Genomic DNA, 18,577 nt, shown 5'->3' on the forward strand with positions numbered 1-18,577 from the left:
CTCTCCTGTACACAGAGAATCCCCTCTGCCCATTAACTATCTGTTTGACAAAATATGGTTTCCTCCAACTAGCATGTATTCCCTTCCTCATGAAGCCCCTTACAAACTCAAAACCCTGCTCAAAATCTTTCTTCATCTCAAAGCCAAGAATAATATTAAAAATAGCAAAGGGCTAAGAATGTTAAATATGTTAGAATTTCTGTGCTTTACTTGAGTCAATAGGTTTTATGTTTTTGCTGTTACTTAATTTTATTTACTTTTTACGTGGTAAAATACACATAACATAGAATTTACTATTTTAACTATTTTTAAGTGTACACTTTTGTGACATTAAGTATATTCTTATTGTTGTATGACATTCACATTTGTTGTTGGATTGTAAGTTTGTTATATTTTCTGGATAACAATTCCTTACCAGATATATGATTTGCAAGTATTTTCTCCCATTGTGGGGGTTGCCTTCCACTTTTGATAGTGTCCTTCAATATGTGAAAGGTTTTAAATTTGATTTTTTCTTTTGTTGCTTGTGTTTTTGGTATCACATTCCAGGAATCATTGCCAAATCCAATGTAATGAAGTTGTCCCCTTATGTTTTTTCCTAAAAGTTTCATAGGTATAGCTCTTATATTTAGGTCTCTGATCCATTCTGATATGGTTTAAGATAAGGATCTAAATTCCTTTTTTTTGCACGTGGATATCCAGTTTTCCCAATACCATTTGTTCCAAAGGCTGTCTTTGGCCTTTGAGTGGGATTGGCACCCTTCTCACAAATCATTTAGTTATATATGCAAGGGTTTATTTCTGGACTCTATTATACTCAATTGCTCTATAAGTCTATCTGTATGCTGATATGCACTGTTTTGATTACTATAGCTTTGTAGTAAGTTTTGAAATAAAAAAGGATAAAACTTCCAACTTTGTGCTTCTTTTTCAAGATTGTTCTGGCCATTCAGAGTTACTTGAGATTCCCTATGAATTTTATAATGAGTTTTTCTACTTTCGCAATAACTGTCATTAGGATTTTGATAAGAGATTGCACTGATTCTATAGATCTCTTTGGATAATACTGACATCTTAACATCTTTCAACTCATGAACATGAGATTTCTTAATCATTTCTTTGTCTCCTTCAATTTCTTTCAGCAATGTTTTATAGCTTTTAGTGTTTTAGTTTTTAGTTTTTTAGTTTTTAGCCTTTTTGGTTAAGTTTATTCCTAAGTATTTTATTCTTTTTGATGCTGCTGTAAATGGAACTGTTTTCTTAACTTATGCTTTGGATTGTTCATTATCAGTGTATACAAGCACAACAAATTTTTGTGTGTTGATTTTGTATCCTGTAACTTCTAAATTTTAACTTTATTTTTAAAACTAATTTTATTCAATGATATGTCCTATGAATGAAATGTGAAAACTACAGAAAAGCACAAATAAATAATATTACCCACAATTCCATGATTCTGAGCTAGCCATGCACTATGTTCTTTCATTTTCTTCCCCCCCATCATAACTATTAATAGTTTTAGTCCCATTCTGTTACTTAAGAGCATATAATGAACTTGAGTTATTTTAGTAAAGACATATGTTCATAAAAGGTCACTGCCTGTCTCCATGTCTCCTCAGCTCAAATTTCTTGAAACCCAACCCTGACTCTATCAATATTTAAAGGCCTCATTTACAAGTTGTAAGATGGTTTTTATATAATTTTTAGCTCTTTAGTTGTGGAACCCAAGAGACAAACCTCATTTGAAGACAGCTTTGGGACACATAGTGATATTGTAATTTTACTAAATATTTCTTAAGGGTGGACAAAAGGGTCCACTTCTTTTCATGGACTTGTTCTCACCCAGGGAGGAAATTATGAGTCAGAATTTTTGGTCTTAAAGCACGAATCAGACGATAATAAAAGAAACGTGTGTGTCTGGGTAGAGTGATTCTCATTTATCCCGAATAGATATATGACTCTGATATCTGAAATAGATAAATTTTATTCTCTATCTTTTGACAATTGGTTGAAGCTTTGCAATTTTGGTGTTTTAGAAAAGTGGCATTACCAAAAATTTGGGCTTGGCTCCAGTTCCCTTATGGTCTTATTAAGGAATACACAAATGTGGTCAAAGGATGTCAAGTGATCGCTTCTTGGCCTTTTGGCTAAAATCAAGTGTAGGATGTCAAGTGAAAGGGTATAGATGCTTAGAATTGTTGTTTTACATGATGTTCAAAAGGGTATTCCACAGACATTCATTCATTCTGTCAATAAGTATTTATTGAATCCCTACTATGTGCCAGGCCCAGTTCTAGTTACTGGAAACAGGTCAGTGGATAAAATACAACAAGTTCCATCTGGCTCTAATTCCTGATTATGCAACAGTATCATCCTTGGCTAATTGACTTAACCATTCTGTTTCACATTTGAAAATGAGGGAGTTAGATTATATTATCTCATGGTTTCTTTCAGTTCTAAAAGAAATTATTTCATAGTGCTATGATTCTGACTATTTGGCATACACACTGCCCATATAATTCCAGTTCAGGAGTTCATAATGCTATCTACTCCCAGTTTGACAAATTGTTGACTTCTCCTCCCATCATCTCTTGGCCTACCCTCTGCCTATCTGTTCTCTGTTCCCAGCAGCACTGGAAAACCTATAATTACACATGGATATCACCAGTATGTTATAATAGCTTCACTTCCCTGATGTTCTGCTAAGACCAAATGAGTAAAAGCAGACAGGGCAGCAACACAATTCCCAGACAAGGTGATATCCCTTAGCTGTACACTATTTTTATTTTTACTGGGCTCTCATTTGTTATTCATTAGCACTCTTAAGGGACAAAAGAAAGGCAATATGCATTTAACTAAAATCAGCCCGTGGTTTCAAGAATATCTTCCAAAGCAAATGAAAAAAATAAAAAAGAATATATTAAATATGAGTTAATCTTATTTTCCTTTAAATACATGATTTTAGTTTATTGCTGTAATTAGAGTTTGAGAAGTTTACATTTGAGAGAAATAGAAATCTTCCAACATCTCTATTTATCTCTGAAACATACCAGATTGTACCACTTGGCATTTCATCTTTTACATCTTTGCTGACTCTTCCATCACAATTTCTCAAACTTAAAAACAAAACAAATATCCCTATCTATTCCAATACTGTACTTAATTTCCTATCTTAAAGAACGATACACAGTACTCCCCTAGGTTCAAAAAATAAGAGCAACAGTTAAAAAAAGAAAGGCACTCCCTATCAAGGCCATACTTTCCTTAAGATAGTCTCATTTTTTCACTCAAGGTAGCAACAATATAGGAAAGATGATAGCTAAAATTAGACTTTGCTGGGAAATATCAATCTGTTCTCAGCACTGCAAATAGTTCAAACACACACACAGACACACACACACATGATGTTTTCATTTATTTCCTTATATCATACAAAAAGTCCAATAATATTAGAGACTTAAGTGAAGAAATTTTGCTACCCACATGATTTCTACTGATGCTAGTTATATGGGGTATTAATAGAGGCTTTTTGGCTAAGTTTGGGAGGCTCTGGGTAAGTAAAATGGAAATGTTTTCCTTATTATAGGATAATCTGCTAATACATATTGTGATTCTCCTAGAAGGAAATACTGCAAACATTTCCAAAATATATTTGACCATTATGGGCTTTATTTGAAGAGTAATTCTCAGAAACTAATGTAGTGTAACATTCTTACTTTGTAGATGAGGAGCCTTTGCTCACAGTTGCTGGGGCTTGCCCTGAGCTCACATAGTTATTAGCATAATAGAGCTAGAACTATTTCTCTTGACTCCTAGCGAATGTTTCCTTGTAAAGAAAGACAAAAATGATTTGAGATCCTAATGTTTTGTCCTCTGTCATCTCAGTACATTCTTAATACAATATCAGTTGTCTTAGTACCAGTCACAAAGTTAGCAAGAGTTGACACAATAGCTATCCTAATTGAACAATTTCTGGATTGGGATCTGTGAACCAATGAGAATTGTGAAGCTCCTATATCACAGACTTAAAACCTAGTCTATCCATTCACTCAATGATTTTCAAGTTGAATTTCAGGAGAAAATTCATTTCCCCAAACATAAGTATTTAAATTTCTTCCTTTTCCGCTTGCCACTGATTCAGTGACCTTATTTAGATAGTTTTCTTACCTATAAAAAGGAGGCAGAAATAGCAATGATTTATATGTGGTGTAGTCAGTTCTGGTTAAACTAAAATATTTAATTCTAAAAGTCACTTAATTGAAATATAGACCTATATTGCAATGAAATCAACATATTTTACATAATCAAATCACTATGATAAAACCCATTACTATGAAAAAAATCCATGACATTAATACATTTATTCTTGTATCTGGAGAATGAATGGAAATAGTGTCTCTACTGAACCATTGATTACATAATTCCACACAAACTCTTACACTAAATATCAACCAGTGGCCATGACCTCCTAATTTGTCAGGAAATACCTGTGATCCTAGGGACAAAAAGTCCAAGACCTTCCAAAGATGCCTACCACGGAACTAAAATGAAAAGCATAGCCCCAGAAGTTGGACATAAGAGCTGAGTGCATCCCTGTCTTCCATTGTTCGGGCATGCAGATGCAGCCAGAATGTAGCTTTTTCTACAAATGCTAAACTAAGTGAGGGAGGAAATTATTTTACTTTTTAATTATGTGGTATTTTGCCTAACTATCCTTTTGTTTCTTAAAAAGGAGACAACTTTCCTTTAATGACCCACTAGTTTAAAAAAATCTACGGCACTGGGGAATTAAGGATAAGAAGACAAGCTCTTAAACTGGGTTGTTTTTCTGCACACTAATGAAGTTCATAATTTAATTGGAGGAATTATTAGAAACATTCTCTCTTTATAATGGTGCAAACCTCAGAGGAAAATGAGCTGCTTAAGCATATATTCTCCTTGTAATTCAAGAGATACTCAAGGATTTAAGAAATATGTTCCAAATCAGAATGGCACTCAGTTGTCCACTTAAAATGGGTTCATACCATAAATCTTGATTCTAAGCATTTCCACTGGAGTTAATGCTTTGTGTTGTTTTTTATTTTCAATTATGGTTACTAAGCTTTTCATTTGAGTGCTCTTATTTACTGAACTTCATTCTCCCTTTGAAAGAAGAGGAAATTAAATTTTAAAAATTTGGATGGTAAAATGTTATTTATGTATTTAACTTGAATAAAAGACTTAAGGATAGAATCATTGACTGCAAATTTATGAAATGCTATCATATGAAAGAGGTAGTACACTTATTCACTATAGTTACAGAAGAGCTAATGTAGTCTAATACATGGAAGTTAAAAGGAAAAGCAGATCATTCTCAATTGAAAGGTAAACTCTTAAAATAAGCTGGTGTAGTTGGTAATTTCCAAGCTTATCCATTAATATTTGTGGTTTGTTTTCATGTTTGAGGATGCACCTTAAGCAGAAGTGGTTGTGGGTATTAAAATTTATGGGAAAATATGGGGAAAAATTAACATTTAGAAAATTCAGTGCATTTCTTTATTTTTTTCTCCCCTTAGAAAATGAGACACTACCATGAGAATTTTATTTTAGCAGTGAAGCACCTAGAGCTAACACAATATGTCAAATAAGCCCAATCAAACATATAAAAATGAGTTAAGAAGTTAGGATTCAGATAAACACAGTGATCTGATACAGTGAAATACACCATATTTCAGCTGAGAGTCATGGAGAGGGTGACTCCCAGAACATTCCAAGAAGGGCAGAGCCATAATTTAAATTGTGTCCATTTAAAGATGGCTCCTTTAGGAATATTCTGGGTCTCCTATATGGATTGAGCTCACTACAGGCTAGTGTGACTATATTAGCACAATGCAGAGAGCATGAGGTTTGTAATTAGCAACATGACTTTGTCACTTTATTATTACGTATGGGATGTTTAAAAAAACAAAGTCATGGAACTTCTCTGATCCTCAGTTTTCTCATCTGTAAAATAGGGTTAAACAATACCTTCCTTAAGTTTCTTTTTTTTTTTTTTATTTTTTTTTCAACGTTTTTTATTTATTTTTGGGACAGAGAGAGACAGAGCATGAACGGGGGAGGGACAGAGAGAGAGGGAGACACAGAATTGGAAACAGGCTCCAGGCTCCGAGCCATCAGCCCAGAGCCTGACGCGGGGCTCGAACTCACGGACCGTGAGATCGTGACCTGGCTGAAGTCGGACGCTTAACCGACTGCGCCACCCAGGCGCCCCTAGTTTCTTTTTTTTTTAAGTTTATTTATTTATTTTGAGAGACAGAGAGAGAGAGAGAGAGATAATGAGCTGGGGAGGGGAAGACAGAGAAGGGAACAGGATCCGAAGCATATTCTGTGCTGACAGCAGAGAACCTGATGCAAGGCTTGAACTTACGAGCTGTGAGATCATGACCTAAGACATGAAGTCACGATCTGAGCTGAGAGATCGTGACCTGAGCCAAAGTCAGACGCGCTTAACCAACTGATCTGCCCAGGTACCCTGCCTCACAAATTCCTTATGAGGATTAAAAGAAAGAAAGAACCTGCCAAGAACCTTGTAACTGAGTGCCACACAAATGTAAAGGTTTGTTACTTAAATATTCATGGGGGCTATTAGAATTACTTAATTCATTCCCCCCTTTTCTGATTTCCTCCTAGTTCTCAGATTATTTCAAAATTTCCTTCAGAAATTACCTCTTAAATGACAGTATTCCACAGAGTTCTGTAAATGTTCTGTAAGTGACCACAGTCATTTATAACTGCAAGGGAAAACACCATATCATATCATATCATATCATATCATATCATATCATTGTCATCCATTCCTTAAACTTCAACCATTACATGTAAGGCATAATTTTCAAACCTATATTTCTAACTCAAACCTCTTTCTGCAACACCAGAGCAGTATTGTTAAATCCTTGACTAAACTCTCTACTTGGATTCCTACTGAAGTCTTTCCTTCAGCCCTTCCTTCCTCAAAATCTGATTGAGGCCATCAAGTTCTATTGACTTTGCAAGCAAATCTCAAACCCTCATGTGATGATGGCTTTTGTGGAACTTAGAGAGCTTTTCTGGACTCCTCATTTGGGCATCAGGACTTGGAGTTCCAGCTTCTCCACCACTGAGCAATGTAACAGCTCTTCTTGTCTCTCCCACAGTTCCCTGCTAACCACAGCTACACTGAAATATCCTCTAAAACCATTGCCTTAGCATGTTTCTCACCTGCAGGGGTGCCTGGGTGGCTCAGTCAGTTGGGCGTCTGACTTCGGCTCAGGTCATGATCTCGCAGTCTGTGAGTTTGAGCCTGCATCGGGCTCTGTGCTGCAGCTCAGAGCCTGGAGCCTGCTTTGGGTTCTGTGTCTCCCTCTCTCTCTGCACCTCCCCCACTCGTTCTCTCTCTCTCTCTCTCTCTCTCTCTCTCAAAAATAAACATTAAAAAAAAAAAAAAAGAATGTTCCTCACCTGCGCTTAGTTGATATATGAGAATCCAAATAATCCAGTGAAGAAATGGGCAGAAAACATGAACAGACACTTCTCTACAGAAGACATCCAGATGGCTAACAGGCACATGAAAAGATGCTCAATGTCGCTCCTCCTCAGGGAAATAAAGATCAAAACCACACTCAGATACCATCTCACGCCAGTCAGAGTGGCTAAAATGAACAAAGATGTGGAGAAATGGGAACCCTCTTGCACTGTTGGTGGGAATGAAAACTGGCGCAGCCATTCTGGAAAACAGTGTGGATGTGCCTCAAAAAATTAAAAATAGATCTACCCTATGACCCAGCAATAGCACTGCTAGGAATTTACTCAAGGGATACAGGAGTCCTGATGCATAGGGGCACTTGTACCCCAATGTTTATAGCAGCACTTTCAACAATAGCCAAATTACAGAAAGAGCCTAGATGTCCATCAACTGATGAATGGATAAAGAAATTGTGGTTTATATACACAATGGAATACTACATGGCAATGAGAAAGAATGAAATATGGCCTTTTGTAGCAACGTGGATGGAACTGGAGAGTGTTATGCTAAGTGAAAGAAGTCATACAGAGAAAGACATATGTTTTCACTCTTATGTGGATCCTGAGAAACTTAACAGAAGACCATGGGGGAGGGGAAGAAAAAAAAAAAGAAAAAAAGGTTAGAGAGGGAAGGAGGGAGCCAAAACATAAAAGACTCTTAAAAACTGAGAACAAACTGAGGGTTGATGGGGAGTGGGAGGGAGGGGAGGGTGGGTGATGGGTATTGAGGAGGGCACCTGTTGGGATGAGCACTGGGTGTTGTATGGAAACCAATTTGACAATAAATTTCATATTAAAAAACAAAAAACAAGCAAGCAAACAAAATAAAGAGAATCCACATAATTTTAGATTTCCTATGACATGGAGGGCTCAGAGGCCAAGATACAGGATTCCTTCAATGTTCTTGGAGATCCAAAGAAAGAAGATCCACAGAGAGAAGATGGAAGGGCATCTCCCAGGATTTGTCCATCCCACCAATTCCCAACTATTCAGAGGTTCTTAACATGCTGTGTTGTTCTTAAACATAATTTTTGACCTAGAATATACATTCTGCCCTGGCTACTTAAAATTCCGAAGCACATATTTCAAGATACCATGCAAATGTCATATCCTCATCAAAATTTTCTTAGGCTTCCCAGATTAAATTAGTATCCCCTTCCCTGTCATCAGGGCACTTTACACTTTCACATGGTAAAAGCACTTAAACCAAGCCATCATCATTTTTTGTTTACACCTCTTTGCCCACTCTGGTTTCAGCTCCTTGAGAACATTGACGATGCCTAGTACATCTCTGTTATACTCACTGTCTAGCCCAGCGTCTGTCCCAGGGTGGAGAAGGAGTATTTTTTGGTGACAGAAAGAAGGAGGGTGTTATAAAAGCAGAATCTGTTAAGTAGTAGTACAGCCCAACCTCAATAATTAGGACTAATTGAGAAGAATGAACGAATGCCAGGTCCAATGCTTCAAAAGCGCCTTGCAGGATGCCTCTCACGGGAGAAGTGAAAAGTAAATATTGTGGTACATTTATTCAAATTGTGGCTAGGAAAAAGAGAACTTGCAGGGTAACTGGTAAACCTTTGGTAATTGGCAGACCACTTTCATATTACATGATTTTTCCAAATTATTTGAGAAAAATTGAAGGGATGCCCTACTGCTTTGATACTTTTAAACTTCCCTAGTGTTCTTGCTTACCTAATATCACATGTTTCTGCACTAAATATTTGAATGCCTAGCTTTAAGAAAGTGAATTCCAACCTCACTTCATACTAAGTACAGCAAATACCAAGGCAGTGACATTCGAAGAGTAAGCATTTGCAAATAGATCTGATTCCTCCTGAGGGTGAGAGTGTAGTGGGGGGAGGGGGGTGTCTTTCTCACTCCAGACACCTAGTTAGAGTGGTTCTGTTCCTCTACCTTTGCAGATCTTGGGATTAGGTAGGGAGGGTGTAGGGAGGGAGGGTGTGGTTACGAGCTGGAACAACAATGAAGTGAAGGAAACACCCAAAAAGGTAGCACATGGAACTTCTGAGCTAGCACCCCCTGGCTCCTTCCTTGGAGATAAAAAATAAGGGGACAGAAGGCAAAATCAATTCTGTAAATAGTAACAGACAACCAACTACTTGTGAGGTGTTTGGGTAGGTGCTGCAACGGGTAAGGAATGAATAAGCACCAGGGAGAAAAAATACATTGATAATTATTTTTAGAAATATTGTGTAACAAGGCGAGTAATGGAGATGTGGGTTAGAGTTTTCTAGGCCACTGAGAAAAGTTCTGACAATTCTGTCCTAAAGTTTTTGAGGTCAAAAATGATTTTCTAGGGGCACCTAGTGGCTCAGTCACTTAAGTGTCCAACTTTGGCTCAGGTCATGATCTCACAGTTTGTCAGTCTGAGCCCCATGTCAGGCTCTGTGCTGACAGCTTAGTCTGGAGCCTGCTTCAGATTCTATCTCCCTCTCTCTTTGCCCCTCCCCCACTCACACTCTTTCTTTGTCTCTCAAAAATGAATAAAAACATTACAAAAATTAAAGAAAAAAAAGAATATGATTTTCTATTATCTTAAGTCTGAAACCAGTACCCCGATACATTGCTGGTAGCAAATCTTACAGATAAATGAGCACATTATCAAATGTTCATTTGTCTTTCAGATTTAACAATTATTACAATGAATCACATTACTTCCTTGAAACTGTTCATCTCAAAGAAACAATAAATTATGCTGAGTTTATATTCTATAAAATCTACACATCTGACAAATGTGATGTTCAACTTTTCAATTAATTTAGTTACGAAAGCTTGGAAGAAAACGAAACATTTAAAAATCAAAACTTCCAATTGTGCAACTAAGAAAACATTTTGGACATTATCTCTATTTAACAGCCTGTGACTTGAACTCCCTGTCTGTGTAAAAAGATGTTCAGAACAAATATCTACTCTTCATTTCTCCTCTCACCCCTCATCTGGGTAGATTTTATTTATGCATTAGATGACCTTTTTGGCCATTAGAACCATCTTGCTTCAGCAGTTAATTAACACAAGTACCATAATTTAATACAGTTAATGCTACTTGATGCCCTTTAATGTACCTTCCATTAGTGATATTATTGTAGTATTACCCTGTAAATTAAAATGAGATCAAGTCTAAGAGAGCCACTCTTTAATTAAGGTACTGGCACACTGTACTCGTCTATTATTCACTAGAGAAAATCACCCTGATTTACTGAAGTAGGACATCCATAAGTCAGAATTAGTCCATGAAGATTATGAGGTTTATTGAACAATGTAAGTACTACAGAGTCGCTGAGATTGCCAACAGCCATGTTTCCTCTTTTCCTTCCATTATCTTAATAAATACACAATGAGAGGGAGTAAATGGAAGCAAAATAAGTATGTGGCCAAAGAAGAATAAAATTTTTATGATGGGATTATAGTTTTTGTCACCAGTAAAACAGGTATGAGGTGTATCACATGCTAAAAGGAACATAAATGCTACATTAGTCTAATAACAATCAAAACATCACCTTTACAGCAAACAATACTAGTGTAAAACATAAAGGCCAGGGAGCCTGGTTCAGTCTGTTAAGCGTCTCACTCTGGCTCAGGTCATGATCCCATGGTTCATGGGTTCAAGCCCCATACTGGGCTCTTGGCTGCCAATGCGGAGCCCACTTAGGATCCTCTGTCCCCCTCTCTTTCTGCTCTTCCCCCACTTGTGTGCTCGCTCTCTCTCTCTCAGAAATAAATAAACATTAAAAAAATCCATCAAGGCCACGTGCACATGTTGCACAAGAATTGAGAATTGGAATTCACAGTCAAGTCAAACAAAGACTCTCCTGTTTTTGTTTCATAGCTTCATATACTTCCAGGTGAAAAATCTTGTATTGCCTGTCTACTCTTCTATGGATATTTGCCCACTTTCCCCAAATAATAATGTCAATTCCCACACTATGACATGGGTGGTAGTAGAGTGATAAGTCAATAAACATCATTATAATGATAAGATATGGACATGAAATGACACATTAAATATTGCGGCCATTTAATGGATGGCCAAGAGCAGGTTCAGGGCAACAAAGGGCTTCTTATACTTTGGAAAGTTTATAATGATGAGGTCTTGGAAAAGGAACCCTTAGAACTTTCTTTTGGACATCATCAATTAATATTTAATCATTTTGTAGATGATTTGCTCTATAAGAAAAAGTTAACCCTACCGAAGTTTTCAAGTATAAAATGTATGTATCAGCTTCTGTGCTGAAAGGCCTGTGTACCAGAGGCAGCTCAATAGCTCTCTTTAGTGCCTCCATTTCCCTTATATAACTTAAAAGCTGGAGACACGCCTGAGCCATCAGGCCTTGCTTCCTTAGTCCCTCCCCTAAGACTAAAAATACCCCAGCCATCTGGTGCCTAGCACAGTACACGCCAGCATCAGTTTTGCCCTGAGGAATTTGGACAGAGTTTAGAGGTGACAGAGAAGGACCTGATGGAAGGAGCTCACCTCTATTGGACCTTTCTCTCTTGCCCAGCTGCTTCCTCACTAGCTTACATTTGGTGAACAGGAAAAGGCAGAAGAGGGGAGTCCCAGAGAAGGGAGGATGGTTCCTGCCAATTTCCCAGTCACCAAAATGCAGTTGGAGAATTCTAGTGGACCAGGGATAAAAGAAAAGTGGTAAGTCTGGTGGGAGTCTACATTTCAAACATGCCACTTTTAAGAGATAGTATGTCTGACCTCAGTAGAGAATGCATCAAAAATGCCTATCACTTTATGGGGCGCCTGGGTGGCTCAGTCGGTTGAGCATCTGACTTCGGCTCAGGTCATGATCTCACAGTTTGTGAGTTCAAGCCCCGCGTCGGGCTCTGTGCTGACAGCTCGGAGCCTGGAACCTGCTTCGGATTCTGTGTTTCCTTCTCCCTCTGCCCATCCCCCTCTTGTGCTCTGTCTCTCTCTGTCTCTCAAAAATAAATAAATAAATGTAAAAAAATAATGCCGTCACTTTAAAGTGTGTTTATACTCTCTTTTTTAATCAGAGGAAACAAGAATGAATGTGCAGTAACAGAAGTAAGTCCCAACAATGGTTATATCTTAACCAAAAGCTGCACAAGATTGCCTTCTTTACATGTGGAAGATGACAGTGTTTGCAGAAGTTGGACTCTAAGGATTTTGGCTTGGATTAAAATTTCTCAAACTGCAAGAAAACTGAATTAGATGATACTATCTAACAGTGCCGATCACACTAGGATTCAAATTCAAATCTCAGTTTATTAATTCTGTAGCACTCATTCTTGTAGATGAACAGAATACTTGTTACTTTGTTGTGGAATGCTATCGTTAATAATACCAACATCAATTATTTTTATATATTATAGTCCCCCAAAATAAGAACTGGAAACTGATTATCTTTTGCTAAGATATTTATGAGTATGATAGCTACCTTTTATTATAAATAGCAAATTCATATTTAAGGCAACAGTTCCAGATTGCCCACTCGTGGTGCCCTGCTAATACATAAACATTCCTCTACACCCTAGAACCCATAAGCTCAATAATGTACCGATACATATTTCTCTCAGAAATACTACTTTGTTCTAAAGATATCTTCATCATATGTCACCAAGACCCTACTTAAAAGTTTTTATTTGTATTAATTAATTAATTAATTTTAAAATATTTATTTGGGGGGAGGTGGGAGAGTGTAAAGGGGGAGAGGGACAGAGAGAGCGAGACAGAGGATCTGAAGCGGGCTCCGTGCTGACAGGCTGACAGCAGTGAGCCCAATATGGGGCTCAAACCCACAAACTTTGAGCCGAAGTCGGATGCTCAACTTCTGAGCCGAAGTCGGATGCTCAACCGACGAGCCACCCAGGTGCCCCCGGCCTTAGTTAAAAGTTTTTATTTTCTATTTATTTACTTATTTATTTTTTTATTTTTTTATTTTTTTAATTTACATCCAAGTTAGTTAGCATATAGTGCAACAATGATTTCAGGAGCAGATTCCTTAATGCCCCTTACCCATTTAGCCCATCCCTCCTCCCACAACCCCTCTAGTAACCCTCTGTTTGTTCTCCATATTTAAGAGTCTCTTAAAGTTTTTAAAGAGGTGTCATTGCTAAAGATTCTAGACTCTTCCAGGAGGAACATGAAGCTGGAATAAAATTGAGAGTAGGTGGCTACCAGTTCCTGCTACTTCCCACAGTTAAGATTGTGAAACCTTTACTACTATACCGAGGTCATGTCCACCACTCCATTCTGTGTGCCTGCTATGGTCTTTACCTTAACATCAGTGACCTCTTCTTTCTTCTCGTGCACAAGTACAACAACACTATCAAAAGATAGGTCGAGTCAACTCTTGGAAAGACCAGGGAGTCTCAATTCTTCTCCAGTTTGTGAGGACAGGGTTGCCTTAAGGGATGCTGAAAGCCAGTAAACCTAATGGAGCCTGCCTTATTTGTTTGAATTTTATAATTGTTAATTAAATCTACATGATTTATGTACCATTTATATTCTTAAGTTCATATATTCTGACTTAAAGCTATCTTGGCGTTGTTAGAATGATTATTGCTTTGTTTTGCTGTTTTTTCCATTTTGCTGTGTATTTCACTCATCTTTAGTTTTCCCAGCTAATTACCTCATGCTTCAATTCCCATCAGTTGGTTATTCGGATAACATACCACACTTAGAAATCTGGTTGAACAGCTCTACATTAGTAGCCCTGGTTCTTATTACTTGAGGTTTTTATTAACACATCCTCAAAATTCTCAGAAACTTGCTCATGTGTGTCTCTGATGTATTCTCAGAACCAAATATATGCTCAACTATGACCATTCAGGTGTTTAAACTCTGGTCCATCTGTAATTGACCCATAAAATGAAGCAAGCCTGCCTCAGGTCCATATTTAAATGGCAGCCTATTTTTTTAAGACAGTAACGACCAAAAGCCTGAAAAGTAGAGCTACTCCTTTTTAATAAATGTGTGACATTCCTATTTGCATTTGGCTCTGATTTAATATATTAAAGGAATATAACTCACATTTCTGAAACTTTTTGGGGGGCCATACAAGAAAACAAAAACAGAGTTGTACCATGCTGAAACCCTCTCTTGCACTTGAAAACAATGGAAAGACAAATTTCTTATCTTTCAGTATCTTTTATAGAGCAGCTGGCTTTGTTTCCCCTGGTTTCATTGTCTTAAAGACTTAAACCACCCCCTGGTCTAGTGAATTCCTTGGTCTCAAATAAGATGCTATTCTTTTTTCTTTTGTTTAAATTCTAAGAAATCCTGCCAGGTTCAGGCTCAGTGACAGGGAGTCTGGGATTGCAAATGACTGCTGAGTAAGAAGGGTCTCAAATTTCCCCAAACCTACCTCCAGACTGGCGTTCCTGAGAAAATGGTGTAGTAGAAAGTGACAAATGTCACTCTCCAGCTGTGGGGCCAACACACTGGCATTTTCTTTGAACAACCGTTCTCACTCAAGTCACACAGATGTTTTCTTACCTTCCGTGAACCTTTATGTCTGAGATCGCATAAAAGTAGCGTGCCAAGTGTAGCTCATCTACAAATATTTCCCCAACCGCTGGTCGCAAAAGCCGTATCCTCAGGTCTGTGACTGTAAAGAAATCTCTGAGTTTCTTGGTTGTATCCAGCTGTCCGTAGAGAGAAGCCATATTGCGTAGCCATGGTCCAGCAAAAAACGCAAACCTGTCTTTGATTTCAAAGTGGATTATTTTGCTATTTGTCATATACCCCGTAGAGTACTCTTCAGTGCAAATGATTTCTAAGACAGTATGCTGTGATAAATCCTTCACGGATTTAGGGTCCATGTGAAAAGCGTCTAAGCAGTCTGTGGCATAATACTGATAGGGCTGCCATGTTCGTCCATAATCAAGAGATTTCTCCAGGATCATTTGGTCTGGACGCCCCGATTCGAAGGTAATAACTATGTTGTCTGTGAGCTCAATGGTTTTGCTCCAAGACAGAGTGATGTTAACCTGGAGAGGCTTGGGATATTCCTTCCAAGTAGCAGACTGCCAAAATGTGGATGGATGTCTTCCTTCAAAATCAAACATCAGCTCAGGGGGATGCGCCAACTCGGGGGTACTTGCATCACACTCATTATTGCACATGTAGGGGTTGCCCTATGGAAGAAGAACAAAAGAGGGTTCATCAAAACACTGGTTTGACACAAGTCTTGCCATATTGCTGTTGCTGAGTAAAAAGCTAGGAAAGAAAGAAAGGGGGGGGGAACCCTGTCTGCAGTAATCATTTTTATTTGCCCTAACTGGATTCTCCTTTTTAATAGCTTTAAAAAAAAATGAGGCAATATGGTAATTTTCTTGTCTTGTTTCCTTCCATGGGCTTTAAGAAATGAAAACAGTTTATTTATCCCATATGTGTTAGACCCATAATGCGGTCCCAGAAGCACAAAGACACTGAGCAACTGTCTAACAGCTCAATACCTCTGTGTCCTCTTAGAAAGATGCTATAGAAAAGCAAGGAAATTCCTCCATGCCTCAAGGACGTTCCTCAAGAGCATAGTTCTTTAAAAAGTCATTTTTCAAGCAAACCTTTAGAATTAGCAACGAACCGTAGATACCTGTGTCCTGTTTGGGAAACAATACCCCCCTACAACATCCAGTTTCTTTTTGCTTCGCCTCAAATCCATCATACTTAACTAGGTCTCTGCTTCATAAAGCCTTCTCTTAAAGCATTTACTTTGTTCACCACAAATCATTAAAATGTGGTATACTACAGGCTCTGGGGCTTGGTCCAAACATCTGCCATCCTATTAGCTAGAGGCAAGGGGATTGCACAGAAAAGACTTGGGGCAAGGGTGTGCTCCAAGTTATCAGGACAGGACACCCCAGTACTTAATTAGAAGTATAAGCCATGGCTACTTGAGGTGTTACTCTGTGCCGGCCCATAGTCAGCTGTCTGTCCATGGATGTTGGCCATTACTATAATTTCCCTCTCACAGAAGCTAGTTCCTTCACAGTCCACTCAGACAAGAAGCTGGAAATAAATCTTGTATCACAACAAGTTACAACACCACTTATGCTACACTTAATAGCTGCTTTCAAGCTTTCATCAGATGATTCTTTGGCAAACAGCTGGCTCCCCGATTTTTGTTTATTTTGCATTTAAGAAAATAAATGGTATCATTTGGAGCCAACTATCCAGGCATTTCTCTCTAATCCTCTATTGGGTAATTATAAGCATGGATGGGTGAAAGAATCGACCCTCTGACATTGTCCTCAGGCTTTCTCTTGTAATTACAATTAGATTTTTTTTTTCTTTTTCATGAACTGAGAACTTTTCATCGTATCTGCAGGATGCATGGGCCAGGTCTCAAATAATGAACTTACACGATGGACCTTGGTGCTCAGTTACCAGCTGACTCCCATGAAATGTGAGATGGACACTGGAGAATTGCTTTGGCCTCCCCAGAGGCGATTTCTCCTACCCAGTCAGCTAATACTCTCACTCTCTCTTTCCCATTAGTGCAACTGAATCCTAAAGCTGGCAACAGGTTTGGGGGACTCAAGTATAATTGAGATGGGCAAGAGAAAGGAGAGAAGGTACATTATCTGAGGAACAGAACTGTTTTAAAAATACATCCGAGGCATCAGTGATAATGGAAATGTTTCTGTACTTCTCTCTCAAATTTCAATTCCCTATTCCTGATCCCAGCGTCTGTGGCACTATTTATAGTAACCCCTTCAAGAGGAGCCAAGGGGGGAAAATACGTTTCTGTTCCAGGTGGAATAAATCACCAAATTTATTATTATTTAAACTCTCTTAAGCATACCAGAGAGCCAAATGCAAAGCTCTGCAAACTGGCAAAGGCTTTTTATGGAGGGCTATAAATATTGTGGAATCTGTCAAGATTTATAAGTTCTAAATATATGTAAATGCACATTTTACTGGAAGGGGTCAGGTTTACACAAATCACACCTTCATTTGAAATTTACTGAAAAAATACGGTCACTTCAAAATCTACCAGCATGTAGCCATCTGCACAATCATTAACTTGGATGCTACCACCTTCCTCCTGACAAAAGCATCTTCATCTGAGGTCAAGGGTATCAAAACACAGGAAATCAACTCTGCAGGATACACCAAAGTGAGTTATCAGGCATTTGTATTAAGTCATGTTGAAAGATAGCATTTCTTCGACTTCAGCATTGATGTGCAGATCTTCTCAGATGGGCATAGGGTGCCGAGACAAAGAAGGAGGTACAGTAGACTGATTCTGGGTATGGGTCGATACTAGCAAACTCGTCTTAGGAAATATACTTGAAGGTATCTATCTAAAAAGCATTCATTCCTACATTCAATAAAAGGTGTTGACAATAACCACCATTTATTTAGCACTTATGGGTCACTTTACATCCATTATCCTGGGTAGTCCTTTGCACCCCTGCTATATGGAAGAGAAAACCGAGGCATAGAGAAGTGTTATGCAACTTGCCCAAGGTCACATATCAAAGTGAGTAAGGGACAGAGCCAAGACGAGTTCCTTCTGCCCCTGCCCTGACCTGCTTAATTCCCAAGTCAATGGAGTTACCTATGATGCAACCCAGTCTTAGAAACACAGTTGGCTGGTTAGAAAGCAAGGGCCTAAAATCAAAATAGGTTTGGGAAACAGCTTAAGATCTTCCTGCCTTAGAGAGCCCTAATGAGCATTATCATACATCTCAGATGTTAAGAATCTTCCTCAGCTTCATGTAAGACCTAGTTTCAGAAACTTAATTTGACCATGGAGCCCCTTTTTGCTTTAGTAACCCCTATTTATATGCCACAGAAGTAGTGTTCTGGAGAACATCCTTTGAGATTCCCTGCTTTGTATTACTCTTAAAATTGTAAACGTGTGGATGCCAGAGAGCACTGCAAAACTCAAAGTTTTAGTCCTTTAGTGAAGACATGGCCATACAAAGCACTTAGTCTCTGCTTTTGTTCCATAAGGATACCCTTCCACAGGGGCTCAGCAGGACAGCCAGCTCAGGATAAATGCTTATATTTACATCAAATTGTCAGCCATCAAAATGC

At 38.2% G+C, this 18,577-nt stretch overlaps 1 protein-coding gene across 1 annotated transcript in view; it reads right to left on the minus strand.

Annotated features, from left to right (window-relative positions):
• The window catches only part of NTNG1 (netrin G1), a 288,466-nt gene that overhangs the window by 90,200 nt on the left and 179,689 nt on the right, over positions 1-18,577 (minus strand). The window contains exon 3 of the mRNA XM_049616687.1: positions 15,026-15,666. Coding sequence (XP_049472644.1) covers positions 15,026-15,666 — 641 coding nt within the window. The remainder of the gene's footprint in view (positions 1-15,025; positions 15,667-18,577) is intronic.

Source organism: Panthera uncia (genome assembly GCF_023721935.1).
Source record: "Panthera uncia isolate 11264 chromosome C1 unlocalized genomic scaffold, Puncia_PCG_1.0 HiC_scaffold_4, whole genome shotgun sequence".
NCBI lineage: Eukaryota > Metazoa > Chordata > Mammalia > Carnivora > Felidae > Panthera > Panthera uncia.